Raw genomic sequence first — 23210 nt, forward strand, 5'->3', positions numbered from 1 at the left:
AATAACTCTGTCAGTCACTTACAGTCTGCCAAGTTGGGTGCAGTGGAGCAATGCTGGGTAGCCCAGCTAGCCTCGTTCAACTTCGAGGTCAAGTACCGCATTAGGAGAGAGAACTAAAATGCAGACACCCTCTCTCAGTTCCCTGTAACTTGAGCCTCACCAGAGAAGCCGTCAAGCAGCACTGCAGACGTGGTTATGTCAGCAGCAGTGGGGCAAGAGGAAGGTTCCCCAGTACAGAGCAACCACTGGGTGGTTGAACAACAGGCTGATCCTGACATTCTGGCTGCAAAGAGGTATGTGGAGCAAGGTTCATGTCCCAGTGGCCCTGAACAGAGTGCCCTCACCGCTGCCACTGAAAGACTGTTAAAGCAATTCAGGGGGCTCTGTGTCCAGGAAGGGGTCCTGTGCCGTAGATTTATTGACCTTAACACCCAGGAGCAAATGTTCCAGATTATATGTCCACATCCCAAGCATCAAGAGGTGTGGAGGCAACATCATGAGGCTGCAGTGCATGTGGAGCAGAGAGGACATAGACCACCTGGAGATGGTGCTTCTTTTATGTCGACATGGAGAGTAAGGTGTGGGGTTTCCAGTCTGGGTGTGTTGTTAGCAGGCTGTAGAAGGATAGAATAGAACAAAGAACCCTATTAATCCACATCCATGTCTCCATACAGTCCGTGGTGAGAGTGTGCACGTGTGTGTGTGTGTTCTTGTACTTGCTACATGGTGAGGACCATTTTCTGCATTTAACTATCAAAGTGAGGACATTTTTACAAAGTGAGGACATTCTGGCCGGTCCTCACTTTGAAACAGCCATGTTTGAGGGTGAAGACTTGTTTTTAGAGAACAGGTATGAATTGAGGTTTGGTTAGGGTTAGGGTAAGGATTAAGTTTAGGCAATCAGTTGTGATAGTTAAGGTTAGGGTAAGGCTCTAGGAAATGCATTACGCCTATGGATGTCCTCACTAAGATAGAAGTACAAACGTGTGTGTGTGTGTGTGTGTGTGTGTGTGTGTGTGTGTGTGTGTGTGTGTGTGTGTGTGTGTGTGTGTGTGTGTGTGTGTGTGTGTGCAGGTGTATATATACGTACATACCAGGGCCGGACTGGGAAAGAAATTCAGGCCGGGAGATTTCCAATCAGTCAGGCCACTTCCGCCACTGCAAGGGTTGTGTCACATGGGATAATGCACCAAAATTTTGTTTTTTTTCCTTCCGAAAATATGCCTTTTACAGTTATGTTATAGCAATTACAACACTACTAAACAGACAGTAAGTCTGTTAAACACAACCATAACGACAGCTCCATACAGTCCAGTACTTTTCTCTTCTGTAATCTCTTCACTACCCTCACCAATTCTTCCAATGTTTCCTTTTCCTATTATTTATATAACATGTGGAATTAAAAAAATATATATTATTTTTTCTCAGCAAATCATTTAGATGTCAGCTGGTCATAGCTAATAGTATATGCAAACACCAATGTTCATTTTATAACTGAAAATTGTAAGTCAACTGCCTATCCTACCTGAAGAGGGGGTCTCAAACGTTTTCAGGCTTCCTGCAACTCACCTGACACCTGTGGAGCTTATTTGGGCCAGACATTTTTTATTATATTTTGGCCTTTGAAGTCTGATGATGCATTTGTGAGAAGAACTGACCGTTTGTAAACTTACTTGAAGAGGGTGCTCCATAATCTTCTCTCCTTCCACTCTCTGGCCTCACTCTCATATCACCGCTCTGCAGTGCATGCTTCCCCGTTGTCGCTACGAAGGGGCGGGACATAAAGCAACTAACCAATCATGGCACGGTTCTTCTAAAAAAAATGTCACTGACCAATCCCTATCCTTCTGATTTAGAGCTCAGAGCACTTGCTTTGTGTGAGTGACAGGAGGGTGGGCGTGTACTCTGTAAGGCTTCTGGCGCTGCTGTCTCTGGCCTGTCTGCCAAAAAGCCGATCAACTTTTTTTCATTGGCCTGCCAGTCCGTGGCTGGCCTGTCCAGGCAGGCCAATAAGGAGGCAGGCCACCAGGAAAAGTCCCGCCTCTCCCGATTGCCAGTCCGGGCCTGGTACATACCCAGGGTGGGAGGGAGGGTTTTTCTTGTTTTTATTTCAGTGTTTTTAATTCAATGTTTTTAATGTTGTAAAGCACTTTGTGGTGCAATTTCATTGTATGAAAAGTGCTACACAAATAAAGTTTGATTGATTGATTGATTGATTGATTGATTAAACCTGGTCCCTGTTACTTACCCGTTAGAGGTAGTAGCCCTTGATTTCCTCTTCCTCAGTAGGCCTAGTGACGCGTACTGAAATATTCTTGTCATGTCAGACATGTTTACCCGCTCTTCCTGGGCTGTGCCCACTCGTGATCAGACAGCCAAAACCACAGTACGTGCCATCTGGTCCCATTTGGCTGCCCTGACCCGTTCCATTCTGATCAGGGCCCAAATTTTGAATCTGACTTAATGAAAGCTAAAAGTAAGACTACGCCATATCACCCTGCAGGTAACGGGCGGGTAGAGAGGATGAAGCTGATAACAGCACGGTACATACTGTCACAGGGTATGCTCCATCCTACCTGATGTTCGGCCAACACCTCAGAATTCCGGTAGATGTTGGGTCACGTGTTGTACAGGAGAAGCCAAACCATGGGGTGGTAGGCTGGATACAGGACCATCATCAAAAGTTGACAGACATACGCATACAATTTGGCACGCAAAAAGATGACCAAAGCTGCTGAACAGACAAAATGCCGCTATGACTGGAAAGCTAATGCTATCCCCTTATTGACAGCCAAGCGAGTTTGGGTTAGAAATCGAAACAGACAGGGCCAAGGGAAGCTGCATGGCGGTTGGGACCCTGAACCTCACATTATACTAGCAACAGTGGGAGACTCGGGGCTAGTGTACAAAGTGAGACCAGAGAAGGAAGGAAAGCATGAAGTCTTTCACAAGACTGCTCTTAAACTGTGTACAGGCCCCCTACAACAGCACCGCCCCACAACTGTAGCAAGACTGCAAAGACCCTGGAATTCCTGAGCTGATCAAAACTCAGATAAGCTGTCCCTCTCTCCAGCACTGACCAACACCCATCTCTATAGGAGGATTGAGACATTTGTATTTCTGTAGGTTTTCATTCACAGAAGGATGGAGCTCCTGTGAACATTTAAACCCCTGGAATAACTTCTTCTTTTTAAAAGACAGTGACTTTCAATTATATGCTATGGATGTTTGTTTAATGAACTTTCATGCTAAAATCCCTTTTCAGCTTTAGGAGACCCTCAGCCGGAGACGTCTCTGCATTCCACAGATCAGATAACAAGTCGTAAAACTTTATGGCTGAAGGCTGGAGTCACCCTCTCCCTCTCTTTGACTGAAACAAAGAGACTGGAACTGAACTTAAAAACCTTGCCAAATTAATCTTTCTGGAATGTATTTTGTGTTTACAGAATTACCAATGTCAATGGAAATCATTCATCGTTAACATATCCGAAAATCACGATTCTATCTTTCACAGAAGCTGATTTATTAATTTGTGATGTTTAATCTGATTCCTTCTTTATTACTCCTATTTAGGTATAAAGGATGAGTCACTGTATTTACCTGTTACCAAATCTCTGACTTGTTGTTATATTTTCACTGTGATACATATTTTTAATGTCATAAACATAAACACATAGTTATGAATGAAATGATTCACATCATATGAACGTATGTAATAATCTACACATTTAGGAACATGTTTCTCTTTCACACAACTGAAATATGGTGGAGAGATAGACAGATCGTGTTTTAATCGTTTAATATCCCAATGTTTTAATTCCTTCTGGAGTAGTTTTCCATCTCTCCTCTTTGAGACAAAGGAAGGGGTCATGTTACCACCCAGAGATTCACGCCGAAGCTTCCCTCCGCCTTGGGGTCCTCCCATGGACCCTTTGGCCTGATATAAGCCTAAGCAGCCCCCACCTTCACTTCTTGCCTTCTCTTACCGACCCCTTCTCTTGCTCTCTCTTACCGCCTCTTACCTTCTCTTTCGTCACTACCTGAGGAATCCATGACAGAGATTCCCATTATTTTCTTACCTAAAGCGCGTTTTTCCTATCTTTGAAATTCCCTCACCATCTAAGTTTGTTAACTATTTATCTTTTAACATTTTTGTAACTTAAGGAGACATTTTGCTCGTTATTCGTTTTAATCTGAAGAACCGATTCAGAACCAGCATTTATTTTTCTTAATTTTGACCGTTTTTCATCAACACCCGTTTTTCTTGGCTAAAGCCTGAGAACCATCATTTTTAAGCCAAGCAACACTCAGCTGAGAACTCCGGAGACCTGCTGGACCAGGTCTTTGCACAGAATCGATCAACCCGCGGCAGGACATCAAGGCGTGGCCACAACAACGACGACACACCGCTCCGAACCTGCCGGTCCAGACCGTGTGCATAATCTGAAGGCCCCGCAAGTCCCAGCCCCATGACGGTTCACTTCAATAACTCCAGCTGAGTTTGCTCTGATTCCATTCTATGGGTGATGTACTAACAGCTTGGTCAATTAATTCATTTAATCAATTTATTCTTTTACAAATCATTAGAATTCTTAATCCAAATTACCGATTACCTCGTCAGGTTAGCTCTGGCTAATCCTCACCATATTTCCTTCTCTCACACACACACTCCCACATTCCACACACGCACGCACACACACACATGTAGTCCTGCACGCACACACACACACCATATCTACATTGTATATAGTTCACTTGTCATTATTTTCATAGAATAGTTAATAAATACCTCATTATAGACCAAATTACAGTCTTGTGTTTCTTTGTGTAGAATGTGGTCAATTTAACCGAGGATTCAAGACTTTTTGATATGAGATTGATCAAAATTTTTATGAATATTAATTTTTTAAATTAAAATTAATATTTTCCCCTAGAGATCTAGGGTGTTGCCCCAATTATTAATAACGAGAGCTATAAATCATAACGTAGTACCGCTACACAACCCCACAGCCCCCTGGAGAAAAACTTGCAGAATTGCCCATAGTTTATTGTGTTCCTGCACCTGGGATGCCTACAAGTGTCCACGAAGAACCGGTGTGACAGTCTTCCAGATCAAATCAGGGAGTGCCACCAAAATGCTACAGAGTGTAAGAACTGTTGCAGAGACTGACAATGTTTAGCCATGGGGAGATGTGACGGGGTCGGGTTTTTTTTTTATGGACAAACACGTTTTTATTCTTTTATCCTAACCTGTTGCTTTTGTGGTTTTTAGTGAGTTTTTATTGCATGAATTTTTACATGACTGACCCTGAACGCCTCACAGGCAGGCTACAATCAGCAACGTTAGCGTCAGGTGTGGAGATGGTGCCTTTTACACAGCAGCAGGAAAGCAGTACGGCAGAAGAGATGCATCGAAGGACGGACATGACGGAGGACAGGAGATGCCACAGAGGCAGATACACCACAAAGTGGGGAGCTGACGAGCTCTCAAGAGGAGAGGATTGCTATAGCCACACGAGACCCGAGGGGAGGTTAGCAGGACGCTCTCTCCAGGAACCGGTAGAACTCCGACTGGGCAGACTTGACAAGATGAGCGGAGCCAAGGAGGCGGATGCCCGGCGTCAGCAGAGAGAAGGCACTGCATCACTGTCTGGAGTAGAGGGGTGTTTTCGCGATGCACCCCTCTTCGAGCTGAGTACCCTCTCCATTCATTTTTACAATATGTTTTATCAGTAGAATTTATCATTTAAATTCTTTTAAGGAATTATTAGTTTTACCCTACGAAGCCCTCGTGAACAGTGGAATAAGATCATTTAGGCATTGCCAGCCTTTTACATATTTTTATAATCTTATTTTAAATTGAATTTCAATTGTTAAACCTCGACACTGCCACACATGCACAGGGAGAACATGCAAACTCCATGCAGAGCAGTCCTGGGAAAGCCGGGATGTGAATTAGGAATCCTCTAACTGAAAGGCGACAGTGCTAACCACCTTTGTGGTTAGCATCCCGGCCATCTGTCTGTGTGGAGTTTGCACCGTGGGTTCTCATCGGGTTCTCCGGCTTCCTCCTGTAGTCCAAAGACATGCTGAGGTTAATTGTAACAGAAAGGAGGTTCAGAGCTTTGTTCATGTGTGTGTTTTCAGGTCCAGTCTAGATGAATACTGTCCAGTGGAGCAGGTGGATTCAGTCCAGAGCAGAGTACTGGCTGTACTGGAGGCCCAGTATGGAGCTCTGGATTTACACAAAGACTATGAAAGCAGCAGCTCAGAGACTCAGGACTGCCAGCCACAGGCCTCCAAACAGACACAGCACAACACTTTCACATGTAGTTTTTATAATGGTAGAGTCTACAGATACGGACCCGTAGCCTGTGGCCTACGGATACGGCACTTTCCCTTATCATAAATATTAATGAGCCGTACATAAATATTAATGAGCCGGCTGATGAACGCGCTTCGTGATTGGCTGGTAATCCGAGTGATGAAGGCGCTTCCGTGATTCGAGGTGAATCTGCGTGCCGAGCCTGTCATGTCAGTCATCTGCTGTTCTCTTTTCTATTATGCATAATATCATATAAATATGTGGGTTCGTGGAATTTGAACATCAGTATTTAATGATGTAAACACATTATATAACACTGTATTGAGAAATATTTTGCAATCAGTGTGCTGGGGTCATCGTTGTCTGTGGAAAAGTCCAACATCACTATCTGACTTTTTCACGGACAGCGATTTGGGGGTTGAAATCAGCACTACTATTAAAAATAGCAAAACTTTTTATTCACGTGACCCTGTTCTAATAAAGCACAAACAGCAAACAAAACAAATGGCGGAACTAACAGCCAGCAAACTACAAGTATTTTTTACCTTCAAAAGTAGCGACAGACTATTACATATTAACAACCTAAACAAAACCCTGACGTATTTTCTACGTCTGTCAACACAGACCCTGTCACAGTCACTTTAATGTTAGCGGACTCTGTTGAATGGCTAAGTTACATAACCACAAACAAATCTCACAATATCACAGTAAATCGAGTTTGTGGGTTTTTTTAAATTCATGCCGAATTAAAGAGCTGCTCCTCACCATTCACGAGTGTTTGTTTCATATTCGACATCCTTCACTTTATCTTGTAAATTAGCGTCCGAAATTAAATGGGAACATTTGCAATGGAGTTCGTCAGCCGCTTCCACCACTGAACGCGGTAAACTAATTAATAGGAACTGGACTTCAAACAATTTAGACACGGCGTCTAAAAGCGTAAAAACTGCAATGTCTAAAGTGTGAGAGGAGACGGTGTATTTTTGGTTAAATTATACAATGTTCGCCGTCAAAGTCATTCATATAAACTGCCTGTAATGTGCAGCAAATAGTAGTTAACCGGCGCCAGCTCTTCAGTGACCTTAACGGGTCCGTACCTCTAGTACAGATGCTACGGGTACGGGTCTGTACCTGTAGCATCAACCTTTTATAACAGGTGAAGACGACACGCCGGATGCTGCTGCAGTCACTTTAAAGCACACATCTGTCTGATGTCCAACAGCTGGATCCTGTTCACTGGAGCTCTGTCATCATCTCTGAATGGGACGTGTTGAAGTTGGAAGTGGACGTAGTTTTTGTAGAAGGCTCTGATCATGTTTACATCCAGAACCAAATGAGTGTTTTCTGTCCTCTGATCCCATGTAACAGGTTCTGTGTGTGAGTCAGAGCCTGATGGTTCTCATTTACTTTTACCACAGAGCTCCACTGGAACTCACCAACGAGCCACACTGTTGGACTGAACGATGACTTCCTTCATTCTGCTTCAGTCTACAGACACCAACCTGCTGCTCAGAGTTTGGATCCATCCACAGCTGAAAATAGTCCCCAGTAAAGTAGAACTGTACTTTTATGAGCTGTTAATTAAAATATTTACTTTTAAAGTAGAAACCAACCGGCTGCAGACAGACGAGGAAAGTGAAGAGAAGCAAACAGACACAGTGTTGGTTTTGGTCTTTTCATGAGATGTATTTGAATTAACAAAAATCTTGAATATTTCCAGCCTTATTCTGTAAGACAGAATGCCTAAAATATGCTGCTGGTGTCCATGGTGCAATGAGAGGCAGTGTGTGCTGCTCTAAACGTTCTAATTATGTTCTGGGAAACTGATTTGTTTAATGGTCAAATTTCACCTTGATGACACAAAAGGTTCAATAAAGTTTTATTCTGTTAAACTCTAAATCTAACTGTTGTAATAATAATACATGAGGACAGCACTGTGGTGGTATTTATTGAAGTAAAGCTTAGAAACACTTCAAACTGTGTTTATCCACTACTGTGAAAGAAAAATACTCTTGTCAACAGCAGTCCCCTTAAATCATACTGTAGATCCTACAGGTCAGCTCAGATTAGCTGAAGGGTTTTTATTTTTGAACCCTGTTCCTGTTTGCTGTTCTTAAAGCTGTGAGCACATGCAGGCCTTCTCTGCCTTTAATATGACTGTGAGAAAGAAAAAAGAGTTTGTCATGAGGAAGAAACAGCTGTTGTAGAAAACAGGTATTGTTTGATGTTCTGTCGTGTTACTCTTTTACAGACCAGTTGTCTCCATATTGAACTGTAATCTAAATATGGCTTTCCTCCCAAACCAACATGTACCCAAGGTTGGAGAGAATCCTCACATTGATGCTGTGATGCTCTCATCAGTGTGCTGCTTGTTGGATCACTTCTCCTGAATTCAGTAAACCTTATTCTCTAAACTATCTGAGAGTCTCTGAATCTGCCTCCTCATCCTCTCTCCACATCACACAATCTAATGAACAAATACATTTACATCCCACAGCACAAATCCACAGCGGTGTTTTGAACCCTTTAGAATTCTTTGTTTTTCTGCATAAAACAGTCCTAAAAGTAGATAAACGGAACTTAATTCAACAAATGACAGAGAAATATTCATTTCATTGGAAACTGAAGTGTGTGTGAGTCATAAAGTCGGTGAACTTTATTTTCAGTTTCTGGAGAGAAGCCCTCTCACAGAAAACTTCAGCCGACAGCTCGGTAGCAGATACCCCTTGGGTGGGGAAAGGCTAAGAGAGTTGCACTCTGACAAAAACAACAGCCTCTTACCAGCTGTAAAACGGCAAGTTAGCGTCAGAAAGGGCATACGGCTGTAAAAACCCTGCTCCAACTAGTAGTATGGTAGATCATAGTATAGTTAGGAAGAGACTGTGAGATGCCAGAAGACCGTCCAACACCCTGGAAGGGGTCCAACGGACATAAAATGCATGATGATGATGGTGTGAACGTATGGTGCAGCAAAGTCATTTCAGTCCAATAAACCTCCTTTGTTCATGCTGTCACACACCTCCATAAACACTTTTTAAAGCTCAGACGTTGATAGAAATGCTCTTGTTCTTTAAATCACACAGAAACCCACTTCCACTCATAGGGACATTGATGGAAGTCCCTTGACTCTAACTTCACCTTCAAATTAAAAGCTAATCCTACAGGCTCACATGCGTCTGCCAGTCACAGATTTGTAGTAATATAGAATCATTTTCTGCACTAAATAACTCACCCTAACTCTAAATGCATGGCCAATTACAATATATTTGTCTTGTATTCAAATGGCCTCTCTTGAAAGTTGAGTTGTTTTAGGTCATATTTACACAAAAATATATAAAATTCTACAGGTTTCACAAACTTTAAAGCACATCAAGGAGCTTAACTGGTTCAGTTTCATTTTCCTGCAAGTGACGTGGTTCATAGGAAATGAAAGTTACAGCTGGTTTACTTTTCCCTCTTTTTAAGGGAAGGGAGGGGTTTGTGAAGAGCACATTCACAATCAGACGTTGTTGGTCTTTATAAAAGGGCAGAGACATTTACATGAACCAGCAGAGCACAGAAAACTCAGAGCAAAGGTAAGTCTGTTTTTATTATGAAGTATTTCTCCTTTAAGTCTTGTCTTTAAATCGGACTTCCATCTGTTTGCTTCCTGTGAAGGGACACGCTGAGTTGCAACATGTGGTTTGTAGAGTGGAAAAAAAAAATCTCTTATCAAGCAGCCTCTAAAGTTACACAGTCAGGTCTGACGTGGATTTATAGTTTACTGTCCAATGGAAATTCCATGTTTACCCCACGTCTTACTCAATTAAATCACCGTTTTCTGCACATATATAATTGAAAAGTGAACTAGTAGTATATAAAACAGCATGTTAAAGTTGCATTTAGGAGCTGTGTTCGTCTGAATAGGATGTGTCAAATCTCTTTTCTGGGTGTCCATGCTTCAGTGCTGTGAACAGGAAATGTTCCTCACTCCTGCCCCTCTATGGAAGTGTGTGCCGGTTGGTAAATGAACTCCAGCTGTTTCCCTCCATGATCAAATATGTGACACACTTTAGACCTCAACATGAAAGTCATGACAATCTACTGAAAATATTAAGCTTTGTGTTCAAACAACCTGGTTGTACTGCATTTTTTATATGTATGAGGTCAGTCAGAGCATGTTTGTGACTGAGGAAGACAATAAAACAATTTTTAGTGGTTGTTTGAGATCCTGTGACCAGAAGTGATTGGCCAAGAAGATCAACATCAGCATCTGTTTAAATACTAAAAACCTTTCTTATTATCATAAGGTCCTCATTCAGGTGTTTTTATTCTGGTTATTTAATTTTGTTCACGTTGTGATGCTGACAGTTCTTATTTCTTTTCCTCTTTTGATAGATAACTGAATGACTTCACACATGGACCTTTCATACAGATGATGATGATGATGGAGAACCCTGATTCTAACAGTGAAACCAAATCTGTAATTCCATGTGTGCAAGGTGATCAAGGCAATATAAAGGGACAAAACTAGCATTTATTTAAGTGTACACCGATCAGGCAGAACATTATGACCACCTGCCTGATGTTGTGTTGGTCTCCTTCATGCTGCTGAAGCTCCTCTGACCCAGTGGGACATCAGGACCTCTGGGGAGGTCTGTGGGAGTGGATTCTGTAGGTCCTCAGGGTGGGGCCTGCCTAGATCAGGCTGATCCTGGACCATCCCACAGATGCTCAGTAAGATCTGGAACCCAAGGGAACAGCTTAGCTCTGTTGTGTTCCCTGGGTTCTCCTGAGCAGGTTTTGCAGTGTAAGGGTGCATTGTCCTGTTGAGGGTGGAACCTGGTATCAAGGACAGATGTTGCCCTGGGGGGTGGGGGGTGGGGGTTTGCTTGGCCTGCAGTGTTTAGGTGGGGAAACATGTCAAACATCTACATGAATGTCAAAACATTGCATTATAACAATTTGATCAATATTAATCACTTCATCTGCCAGTGGTCATGATGCTGTGGCTGATCGGTGTAGTCGGCAAACTAAACTATTAGACTGATAGCTTTATGCTGAAATCTTCTACTGACATGCTTAAATACTGATCCTCTGTAATCTGATTTTCTCACATGGCTGAACAGTAGATGACTTGGAGGAACGGGAAGCTATAACCAAGGTAAATGTAAGTATTTTGAGGTGACAGTGTTGCTCCATCCTGGTCTTAGCATTGTGCAAGACAACTGTGATCAGTTCAAAGACATCAAACAAGCCAGAGCATTTTCCCTCTTATAGCATAATGATACTGTTGGAGTCAGATCATTGTCCTGTGGAGATAAGTCTGACCACACTGCAAAATGTGCTTTTAAAATTATGTTTACTTCTAGAACTAATCATATTGTGGTTTCTTTGAACAGTGAATATGTAAATCTGGTGAAATTTACCACAGTTAAGGCAGGCCTTTTTGCAGATGCACTGTTGAGGGAAAATGTGTATGGTGTATTACTGTTTGTCAGTTGGTCTAACATGGAAAGCTTTATGTTTCATAAAATCTCTTGTTTTCTCAGTATGAATCTGTGTCCGAACCTGAAGAACTTCAACACCAGGAGCAGAACAATGGAAGCAAAGAACAACAGTCTGAAGACACATCAGCAACCAGTGACACAGGTAATATTACTGAACATTTTAAACTCTATATTTGATTTGAGTTTCAGACATTGTAAAGAATCACTAAAACTTATCAGTCTTTACCTTTCAACCAACTCAGACTAAACTTTGGCACCCATGCTTCAGAGACTTTTGTCCTTTAACATTGCTGTTTTTGTTTCAGGGATTTCTGAACTCACACTTGTGTTAATTGGTGACACAAATTCCATCGAGTTTGGACCAAATAACATCTTACTTGACCATGACAACCAAACAAACGTGGAACAGTTGTCATCTAAAGTCTATGACTTGTGTGGTCGGTACATCTCTGTCATTAACTTGCTTGGTGTCCAAAGCAAGGACCAAATCCCAGTGAATCAGAGAATCCATGCCTTTGTCTTACTGCTGCCAAATGGTCTGCATAACAGCCATTACAGCTCAGGAGTGCAGTGGTTGGAAAAAGCTTTCGGCAGAGAATCACTGGCTCATTTAATCCCAGTTGTGACTCATCAAACAGGTGAAACATGTGAAAGTGCATTAAATGACCTGAAAGCTAATCACAGTTTTGATGAAAGAAGATACCACACATGTAGAAGAAGTATGACAGATGGAAAAGAGATCTTAGATCTCCTTCAAAAAGTAGATGTCATGGTCTCTGGAAATGATCCCCACTGGTACAGAGAAGTGATACGTAGAGAGAATAAAGAGCACCAGGAGCACAAAGAAGAAAAAACAGAGCCTTCAGTGATTCAGCAAAACCAAACAGGTGAGATTTTATTGCTGCTCTTCACAGTTTACTCCTGCACTACTTCATTAAGTGATGCATATCAAAATTTATCCTAAGCATGACATGTACACCGCCTTCAGCTGGCAATCCCCCATGCAGTGAACCACATTTGATAACTGCAATATTGACTGGTGAACTTCCTTTTGCATTTACTTTTTTAAAATCCAAGAAATAATTAGCAGTGGTCCATATTCAGACACTGAATCAATGACTTGTTAATGTTTGATCTGATGCTATGATAATGGAAATAATAAATAGTTAGTTTAAAAAAAACTACAGCTTTCCCTTTGCTGTTGCTATGAGATGGAATTTATTTAGTCAGTCAATCAAAGAAGAACTAAGAGGAATTAAAAATATAAAACAATGGTGAATCTGTACAGGTTAAGACAGCTGATACCTGCCTAAACATCACTTCTCCAAACTGAGTCTGGCAAATTTTTACAAAAATATGAGGATGAATTTGCTAAAAAAAAAAATGTAAAAATTCATGCATTACAAAATCTGCAATCTATAAGCTATTTACAGGCTATTTGAAATCCACTTTAGAAATAAAAATATAAATGCAGATAAGCATGCAGAGTCATATAGATAATTAGAAATGCACTTTAATATATTTTAATGTAAAGCATCACTGGATATTTGGATGGTCCATGTATTTGTACTTACACATTTGACTGAATAAGGAATGTATTAAATGTGTGAAAATGTAGATTTGAGATTTGCATACAGTGTTTAAAGAACCATAAATTAATTTGACAGTTGTGCCAAAGCAACTACGAAAACTGAGAAAATTACCTTTGGTCCGGCCTGAAGACGATAATATTATGTCTCTCTCAGTCCTTTTAAAATTATGTCCAGAAAGTATCAAATATATTACAGAAATCTGCAAAAACAGTCAATATAGTTCAGTTTTACTCCGAGTTTTATATGGTGCAATGAAACACAGGCACTAACTACATAAACTAACGTGTGATGTTTGTCGGCTGTGACCCTTCAACAGGAGAGGCTGATAAAGAGAAAAAGTTCATCAGTGAAAACAGCTGGAACATGAATGAACGGTCCATGGAGCAGGGTGATACAGTGGAGAATACAAGTCCAACATCTCAGACTGTTTCATCAGATACCACAGAACGTGAGTTATGCTTCATTGTCTTTTCTTTATCTATTGTATGTTTGCAAAATATGGAAAATTTTTGTAACAGACGAACATGCACTCTACCACTGTACTGTGAGCCTTCAACCTGTAGGGGGAGACGTTGAGTTTAGGTGCACTGTAGAGGGTAAGACCCTTATGTGCCTTTCCACATGCATCACAAAATTTGCGGCTGTGCAGTCTGTCCACATGGCTTCTCGTCCTTCTGTGCACTAGTAAAACAAGTGATACCTAAAATAAATGTTTGGTTGAAGGAGAGACTGTGTGAGGTGAGTCTTGGTCATTCACTCATTTACAGTTCATGATTTGGTAATTGAAGTAGCTGCTACCAAACTTTGAACACGCTTTTATTCGTATATGCTTTCTTTCAAAGGAGTTTAAATGCAAATCACATTAACAGTGTAATCTGTAACCAACTGCTATATTCTTGAATGTTTTCTTTGTTCAGTATGAGGGACAGTGCAGCTGTCCAAGTAGCATTCCATCATGCACGTATTGTAGTATGAATAGAACCACGTGGACATCCGCTCTCGCCCACATTAGTCTGTGCCGATGGACACTGCAAGCATGAATTGGTCTAAAACTGGGTGCTAGGCAAAGGCTGGGAGATCCCAGGAATCAGCATACCCAGATGGGTATGCTGATTCCTGGCAGTGCAGACTGGTCTTAGGGATGTGGAGTGTTCCCTCTCTGGTAGGGATGAACCCAGATTTGGTGCATGAGATGGTGTGGTACCAATTAGATATAGTTGGGCTCATCTCCATGCCTACCATAGATTCTGAACCCAAATTCCCAGAGAGGATCTGGACTTTCTCCTTCCAAGAGTTGGCTTGGATGACCCCGGCAACCTCCTCACACCCAGTCCTCAAGGCCTTGGAACACTGCCTTATAGGTTGAGCTCCTGCCAAACCCGCTCACGCTAAGAAATAAGAGTTAACAGCACTTTAGATTTAAAATCCCAGTTCATAATAGTGGATAGCTTAGCACAAGTGGAGTGTGAATGTGGTCTATGGCATGGATATGCAAAGTTTCTTGATGTTCCCAGAAAGCAGGAGAGAGACAGGAGCTGTTCTCGGGTGGACTTGAGCTAATAGTTGGCCATGAAGAGCTCTGACATTTATTGGTGACTGGGTCCCACAGTTCCACTATCCCTCACTGCACAACCAGTTTCCAATCAATTAAATTCTCCTTAGCCCCAGACTCTACAAGAGCCAAAGAAAGCAGGTAGACCTGCGGCATGTGGTGGCATGGCTCAGTGGGTAGAGTGGCCGTCTTGTAACTGGAAGGTTGCCGGTTCGATCCTCAGCCCATCAAGTTCATGTCGAGGTGTCTCTGAGCAAGACACCTAACCCCTAATTGCTCCTGATGGGGTCGTGGTTAGCACCTTGCATGGCAGCTTCCACCATCAGTGTGTGAATGGGTAAATGTGACATATCATGTAAAGCGCTTTGGATAAAAGCGCTATATAAATACAACCATTTACCTGCTGCCTGGCTGTGGCGGCAAACTGGCATTCCGGTCTCTCTGGCATTCACGGAGTTGGTTATCAATGCATATGGGACAGGAACTCGGCTCATTCAAAGTGTTTTGCTCATCCAGGCATGCCAACTCATCCTTCAGAGGGTCACAGAGGACTGTCAGAAAGTCCTCCTGGAGGGCCCTGTCTTTCCAGCCTCTCTCAGCGGCTGGGGTTCTGAATTGCCATTTTAGTGACATAGGGAAAGAAAACACCTAGCGATGTTCTTGCCTCAGACTGGGTGGTCAAACACTTTACTCATCTCCTGAGTGAAGGCTTCATATGAGTCACAGAACTCTGATTGAATCTTCCAGACAACTGAACTGCAGTCAAGGGCTGCACCCTTCGACTATTGCATCAAATAAACTATACAACAGTGGTCAGTGGAATAAGACACTGGCTGCTGTTCAAAAGTTAAAGAGCAATGAGTAAGGAAACTCTTGCATGTACCTAAATCCCCATCATAAGGTTCAGGCACTGAAACAGATGGCTCACAGGGTGACTGAACCAAAGTAAACCCAGGTCAGGTGCCACAGAGGGGTCAGATGGTGAATGCACAGGCTAAAAAGGCTCTGTGGACTGACCTGGACTGAGTTGAGCTATCTGGGTTTAAAGAGAAGCTCTTGTCTAGTAAGTAAATTAATCTGACTGTGTGTAGTCTGGCTAGACAGGAGCTTCCTCCATTGCCAGTGCTCTGGTGCCCAGAAGAGATAAATCTTGTAGAAAAATACACTTTTAAGTGGAAAAAAAACAAAATTGCTAGTGCTTTTTATTATGCTGCATGAAACCCTTCACAAACACTTTCTTTTGTTTGATCCTGTAATCTGCTTGTTGTCAATTGACTGTACAGGACATGATCAAGAGGGGAGCACAGCTACAACTGAAGCAAAGGTGAGGTCTTTCTATCATTCTATGCAATCATTGCCATACAGCAGTTTTCTGTGTTCTAACAAATTTTGACAAGTCTTGTTTATAATTGTGGTTCGCTCATCTTTTTGTCATTGTTTATAACTGTCGGGGTCTAATAGATCAAATATTATAGAAAGTATTTGTTCTCTCAGAGTGTTCCAGTGAATGAATGCAAAGATGCTGAACCGTCAGAAAAGAGCAACAACAGTGTTATAACCAAGAAGAAAGGTAACTTTTTCAAGGAACTATTGCAAAACAATATAACAAAATAGCCAAAAATAGAAAGAATTGAGCATATAGCATTCAAAAGCACCTATCACAACGAACATATTGATTCAGCAATATGTTGATTTGTCCCTTGGGTTATTTTTTATCCTGCAGGAACTTCAGATGAAGACTTGTGTAGGAACAAGGAAAAGGTAGGGAAGCCCATATGTATTTTATGAGATTTAAGGATAATTACTCTGTCCAGTCACTTGACATTGTTTTTTTTACACACAGTATGTGTTTGTTCACCTATTTATTGCAGCAAGAGAAGGTTTCTGAAAAAATCAACAGGAAGAATCAACATCAAAGGGAGACTGAAGCACTGTTTGGCAGACTTCACCTTCAAGACCAACAACAGCAGAAGTGGTCATCATCAGACTTTCTTGAGTTAGGTTCATCCATGAAACAGCAGCATGAGGTATCTGAGAAAGATCTTCCTCATGCTTTTCTCCACAGGCTGATGATGTTAGATTACAGGGCCAGATATATTCCTGTAAGACCAGACAGTTCCAAAGTGGTCCATCCAAAGCTTGATCCAGTGTTTAACACCACTGAGGCAGATGACAGCGTTTTAGAGGCTTTCTTGAGTATCGACACAGATAAACATCAGACAAAAGCAACCCATGTGCATCCAATGGATGTTCAGATGGCAGTATTTCACTGCTCAGACAACTTCCTCAAGCAGATCATGATTACAAAACTATCACAGTGTCAGTATGCCTTACCTTTGCTTGTTCCTGACCCGTTTACAATGGAGATAGAGTGTCCACTGTGGATATTTAGACACATAACCAAAACCTGGAAAGTCAAACTCAAACCTCAAATCAAAGATGATTCAAACATTGTCACCATGAAGAGTATTCCCATCTGCAAAGCTGAGACACCCTTGGTGTCCTTTTTCAGACTGGGTTCACTATCAGTGTCTAAATCTCAGCTGATGAACACTCTGATCAACGACCGTCACAGCACCTTCTTCCACAGACATTGCCCAGGCAGCACCAAGTCTCGCCATTTGATGGATGGTGTTGCAGAGATCGCTTGGTACTGTCCTGCTGGAAAAGCCAACGATGCCTTCTCTGACTGCATTGCCTTCTGTAATCTTCATGGTGACGCTCTGTCGATTGAAAAACAGCGTGACATACTGCTTGAAAAATCTTCAGTTAATGTTGTTCTGGTCCCAACTTTGCAAAAAGGTGACAAAAGTCAGTCACTTATATCAGCCCTGTTTAAGTCTCAAAAACCTCTCATTTGTCTGTTTGTTGATGACAGTTTTGATGCTGTGGAGATGATAAAAGGAAAATACAAAATGGGGCTCAAAGACAAAAGCCATTCAGATGTATCTGAAGAACTGAAAAGAATAATTGGAGAAGTTTTGTCTTCTCCGGATCCTTCCAGCCTTAAACCAACCTTCCAGCTTGAAACCATGGATGAGGTCTCTGGAATCAGAGTGGATGAAAGTGACCCAGTCTGTCAAAGAGGAAAGTCTGCTGCTATGGAAATAGTGAGTTTGCTTGAGGGGATGGAAGTTTCAAAAATCAAAGACAAATTTCTCCCTTGTCAAGGCCGTCTGTGGCATGAGTGGTGCAGAACAAACAAAGAACTGTACCATCTGAAAGGAGACATTGAAAAAGAGAGAAGTAAAAAACTAAGACACCTGGACCAAATACGGCAAAGACAGTGTGATGCTTCCTGCAGTAAACTGATGGAGTTGTTCACCAAAAGCCTCATGTCATTGCCATCAACAGAGAAAGAGTATTTCCTGAAATGGATTCAGATCCTAGTAGATGCCCTCTCCACAGATGATCTGTCTTCAATTCTTCAGAACTATGATAAAATGTGGTCTGAGGTCTTGGCTTTGAAAAACAAACATGACAAATCTCATCTATTAGCAAGAAAGCAAACTGAGCTTGAAGACATATCAAAAAAACTACAGTCTGCAACTTTTGGCCTGGAGCACATCTTCAGAGAAATGGGACAGATCTATGAAGCCCATAAAACAATGAAGTCAGAGAGCAGCCGGACGGACTGGTCTAAATACCCTGAACTGGCTGCAGATCTGATGATATCAGGACATCCGATGGAGCTGATGGATGGTGATGCAGGCCATGTGCCCCTAATATGGATCTCTAGTCTTTTAGATGAAGTCATCAAGAAACTGGGTGACCAGAGAGTTTTTGTGTTGTCAGTTTTGGGCGTACAAAGCAGCGGAAAGTCAACGATGCTGAACGCCATGTTTGGACTGCAGTTTGCAGTGAGTGCTGGCAGGTGCACCAAGGGTGCCTTCATGCAGCTGGTCAAAGTGTCAGAGGAGGTCAAGAAAGAGAAAGACTTTAGGTTTGACTACATCCTAGTGGTGGACACTGAAGGGCTGCGTGCTCTGGAGTTGGCAGGTAACACCTCTCTTCACCATGACAATGAGCTGGCAACGTTTGTTGTTGGTCTGGGAAACATGACGATCATCAACATCTTTGGAGAGAATCCAGCTGATATGCAGGACATTCTGCAGATCGTTGTTCAGGCTTTCATGAGGATGAAGGAAGTTAAACTTTCTCCCAGTTGTGTTTTTGTTCACCAGAATGTCACAGACATTGCAGCAACAGAGAAAAACATGGATGGGAAGAGACGTCTCCAAGAAAAACTGGACCAAATGACTGAACTCGCAGCCAAAGAGGAAACTTCAAATGCAGAATGCTTCAATGATGTCATTGCATTTGATGTGCAAAAAGATGTGAAGTACGCAGCCCAACTCTGGGAGGGCAGTCCACCGATGGCTCCTCCAAATCCAGGTTACAGTGAGAGCATCCAAGAAGTGAAGAACATCATCCTCTCTAAAGCTTCAGTGTCTGCTGGGATCCCTCTCTCACAGCTCAAAACCAAAATTCAGGACTTATGGAACGCCCTCCTGAACGAGAACTTTGTCTTTAGTTTTAGAAACACTCTTGAAATCGCCGTGTACAGAAAACTAGAAGTTCAGTATGGGAACTGGACCTGGACCCTGAGGAGCAACATGTTGACCATTGAAGACCAGCTTTACACCAGAATTGAAAATGGAAAACTTGACAAGATTGAGCAGAGTTACCTTCTCAAAGAAACAAGCAAAACATACGAAGACATAAAAACAGCAATGAAAGCACACTTTGAGGATGACGAAAATAAAGAAACACTGGTTCAGTGGCAAGGCCGATTTGAAAGCAAAATAAAGGAGTTTCATGATGAGCAGGTGAGAGGAGTAAAAAGAAAACTGGATGGTGTTATCGAGCAGAAGAAAGCTTGTAAAAAAATGGATGACAAGAAGACAGAGTTTGAGAACAAGCTGCTAAAGAAGAGCAAAGAGCTCGCTCAGCAGTTACAGGATAAAGTTCATGATGAAGAGGAGCTCGAAAAGCAGTTTGGCTCTGTTTGGGATGGCTGGGTTCATGAATTAACAGCAGATGCAAAACCAGTTGAGGACATCAACTTGGAAGACGAACAGTTAGCTGTCCTTCTAGAGCTTGGTATTGAATTTGGTGATGTTGAAGAATCAAAAACAAGTGGCGGATACAAACACATGTCAGAGCTCGGTGATTATTCTGATTATGTAAACTTCCCAAAGAACCAAAGTCTCTATGAAACAAGTGAACATGGTAAAGATAGCAAAACAGAAAGCAAAGACACAAACACACAAGGAAGATCTTTTCTGAGATCTGTTTTCAAGACTGTTCAAAAACATCTTGGACTTGGTTCAACAACCCAACAAAAGCAACAACAGAAATCACGTAGTCTTTTGTCATGTAAAGAAGAGGAACAGATCAGAGAGCTCATCAACAACGTTGAGAAAGAGTCCCTTGATGAAATCCAAAGCAAACCTGTTGCTACAAGAGGCTACGTATCAACTTACTTGCAAGAGGTGGCAAAAAATGTGAAAGAGGAAGTGAAAACATTTCAGTCAACGTATAAATATACTTTGAAGAATGAGTTCACAGTCGATCTTTTACTGTATGTGTTTGACAGGATGGAGAGTTGGCTTCTAGAGTCCCAGAAGACATTCAAAGAGAACAATGATGCACTCGCTTATCTGGACAGCAAGAAAATGCAGTATTACTCCATTTTCAGAAGCTTTTGTAAGGGAAGCTCATCTGCTGTTGTACTTGGAGAACTGATCTGTGAAAATCTGAGAGACTCTGCTGCTGACGCCGTCTATAACAGGACTGCTATTGGTCTCGCTGATGAGATGAGGTGTAATTTCCCAGCATTCAATGGAAACAGGCTGAACTTTGAGAAACATCAGCTGAAGTCGCTCGCTGAGAACGAAGACTTTAATGGTTTCATCAAATACATCAGAGATCCAAGGGCCCAAGCAGAGACTTTCATAAAAAAGAAAGTAGAGAAATACATCTTCAGGGATCACAAAGATAAAGCAATGAATATACTCAAGAAAAATGTTGGCGACATCAACACCCTTGTCAGTGAAGCTTTATCTGCTGCGACACAGAAAGTCCAAACCCAGAGAGGAGACACAAACATGTGGCTGTCAGAGTTTACTGGTTGTCTCAGTAATGTGCTGAAGTTTGAAGCCATTTCTTCTCAAAACTTCAGCGACATAAATGATTTTGAATTTCTCCAGGAAGAAGTAAAAAAAGGACTGAAGCCAATCATTGAGGAGATGAAGGAACTCTCATTGTATAAGATCAAGAAATCCAGGAACAAACCTGATAAAATCCTCATTGATCAGCTGTGTAAGTGCTGCTGGGTGAACTGTCCATTCTGTGCAGCTGTTTGCACCAACACCATTGAAAATCACAGTCCTGATGACCACAGCGTCCCTTTCCATCGACCCTCTGGGATCAAAGGATGGCACTACAAAGACACAGTGGAGATGAGCATCAATTTTTGTACAACAGATGTCGCCAGTAATGGCAGATTTTACCCCTATCATAATTCAAAGACAAGCATTCCCTACAAACAATACAGACTTGGTGGTCCAGAGTATGCTCAGTGGTGTATCACCGCCGATGACTCCAAACTGCCGTACTGGAAATGGTTTGTGTGTCGATTTCAAAAGCAACTGGAAGACTACTATAATAAAGAATTCAAGGGCAGAGGAGCAATTCCTGCTGAGTGGAGGTCTATCACCAAAGACCAAGCCATTGAAAGTCTGGACGAAATGCGTTAGTGAATCAACAGAACCAGTAACTCATCAATCAAAGCCTGAAAAAAGAGCTTTTACAGATACAGTTTGTGACAATTACTAGATGAAAAAGATCTGTAGTCTGATTTCAAGTGAACTCAAAAACCAAAAAAAGAAAAAAGACCAATAATCTTCATCACATCCACAAAATATCTTTCAGTAGGATTTGTAGAAACAACAACACGTTCCTGCAGATAAAGATGAACACAGAACATGTCTTTCACAAATCAATCACTGCTTCATTGAATCCGATTGAAATATTATTATAATATTATTATTCTTACGAGGGTGTTTTTTTTGTTAAACTTTTGGTTTCAATATGCATCAAATATATTTGTTAAAGTTGTTTTAAAGAGCTTATTTTTAATCGTTGGAATTTGTGTGATGTAATGATTAACTGGGATGTTTTATTTTCATTATTTTCTTTTATCATGTTATGGATTTAACAGCATGCAGTTTATCACCTCTGTACTTGCATTGCTTTGTTAGAGAGAAAACACTAATGAAACTCTCCGGTGTAAGACGAATCTAAACCATATTTTTCTTATAACTAGTTTTCTTATAATTACTTTATGATCACTAAAATCACATCTGGAAATCATGTCAGCACACATTGTCTTTTGCATTTTAATTCTAAATGTTTCTGTTAAAGAATATTATCATTATGGATGTTTTATGTTTCTATTTCTTGAAGTGTATGACTGTATTATGGTAATATGATTTGAATTAATCTGTAGATGATCCATATTAATGAATTTACTCCAGTAAGTCTTGTTGTGGGATTTTGAGATTGATCAAATGTTAAAACCAGGAGAATGGGATGTTTAAATCAGATTCTGTTACAAACGATGATAAAACTGGAAATCCCAATAATCCTGATTGGGTTTGAAGACGATGAGTTGTGATTTTCCAGGATGGAAGAGGAGTGTTTAGAATAAATTTCGTTAAGTATATAAGATGACGTAACGCTTTGTGCAGTTCATAAAAATCTCTTTGTTCTTACAGCCTCTGTATTGAGTAAATATTATTCTCATCAGACTCTGGAGACTGTTTGAAGACTTGTTCTTGAAAACTTTTCTGAAGATTCCAACTTTTGATCCATAATGTAGATACTCTTGTCTTTATGAGAAAAATCTGTTTTGACTTGATCATTTACTCAACTGACCTTTCACCAAGGAAAAGAAAAAAAATGTGTTATGTAAATTTATTTTTTGCAAAATAAAATTATGTTCCTTTATTTTCATAGCACATACAGACTGCTTACTATTGTGTAAAAAAACTTTAAATGAAAGTAATTTCTTTATATTTCTCATACAGACTACTGCTGAATATTTTTTACATGGTATGCAAATGCAGAGGACAGTTCTGCATACATAAATAAATAGTTTTTTAAAAAATTGGTAAAATAAAGTGGATTTTAAAGCAGCTGAGCGGTGCTGTGTTCAATTCCGCTCTTCGCCTGTAGATGTCGCCACT

At 41.3% G+C, this 23210-nt stretch overlaps 2 protein-coding genes across 8 annotated transcripts in view; both read left to right on the forward strand.

Annotated features, from left to right (window-relative positions):
- c9h5orf22 (chromosome 9 C5orf22 homolog) overlaps positions 1 to 8742 on the forward strand; it is a 57315-nt gene extending 48573 nt beyond the window's left edge. For 2 of the 4 annotated variants that reach the window (XM_051952965.1, XM_051952967.1), the window contains one exon: positions 6148 to 8742. In XM_051952965.1, coding sequence (XP_051808925.1) covers positions 6148 to 6409 — 262 coding nt within the window. In that variant the 3' untranslated portion in view covers positions 6410 to 8742. The remainder of the gene's footprint in view (positions 1 to 6147) is intronic. The other 2 variants (XR_007944176.1, XM_051952966.1) reach the window with 2 other exon arrangements.
- Positions 8743 to 9616: 874 nt separating this feature from the next.
- On the forward strand, positions 9617 to 22971 carry LOC110972540 (interferon-induced very large GTPase 1-like). 4 transcript variants are annotated; one of them, XM_051952963.1, is made up of 10 exons: positions 9617 to 9900; positions 10703 to 10806; positions 11437 to 11474; positions 11857 to 11956; positions 12120 to 12701; positions 13723 to 13854; positions 16242 to 16282; positions 16453 to 16528; positions 16682 to 16719; positions 16830 to 22971. In XM_051952963.1, exons 2-10 carry the CDS (start codon positions 10740 to 10742, stop codon positions 21717 to 21719), a joined length of 5964 nt encoding a protein of 1987 aa, XP_051808923.1. In that variant the 5' UTR covers positions 9617 to 9900; positions 10703 to 10739; the 3' UTR covers positions 21720 to 22971. The 4 variants fall into 4 exon arrangements, with proteins under 4 accessions (XP_051808923.1, XP_022078613.2, XP_051808922.1 ...); XM_022222921.2 differs by having other exon boundaries at positions 11437 to 11468; XM_051952962.1 differs by having other exon boundaries at positions 9618 to 9900; positions 11434 to 11474.
- Positions 22972 to 23210: the final 239 nt, after the last annotated feature.

This window comes from Acanthochromis polyacanthus, chromosome 9 (assembly GCF_021347895.1).
Source record: "Acanthochromis polyacanthus isolate Apoly-LR-REF ecotype Palm Island chromosome 9, KAUST_Apoly_ChrSc, whole genome shotgun sequence".
In the NCBI taxonomy this organism is placed as follows: Eukaryota; Metazoa; Chordata; class Actinopteri; family Pomacentridae; genus Acanthochromis; species Acanthochromis polyacanthus.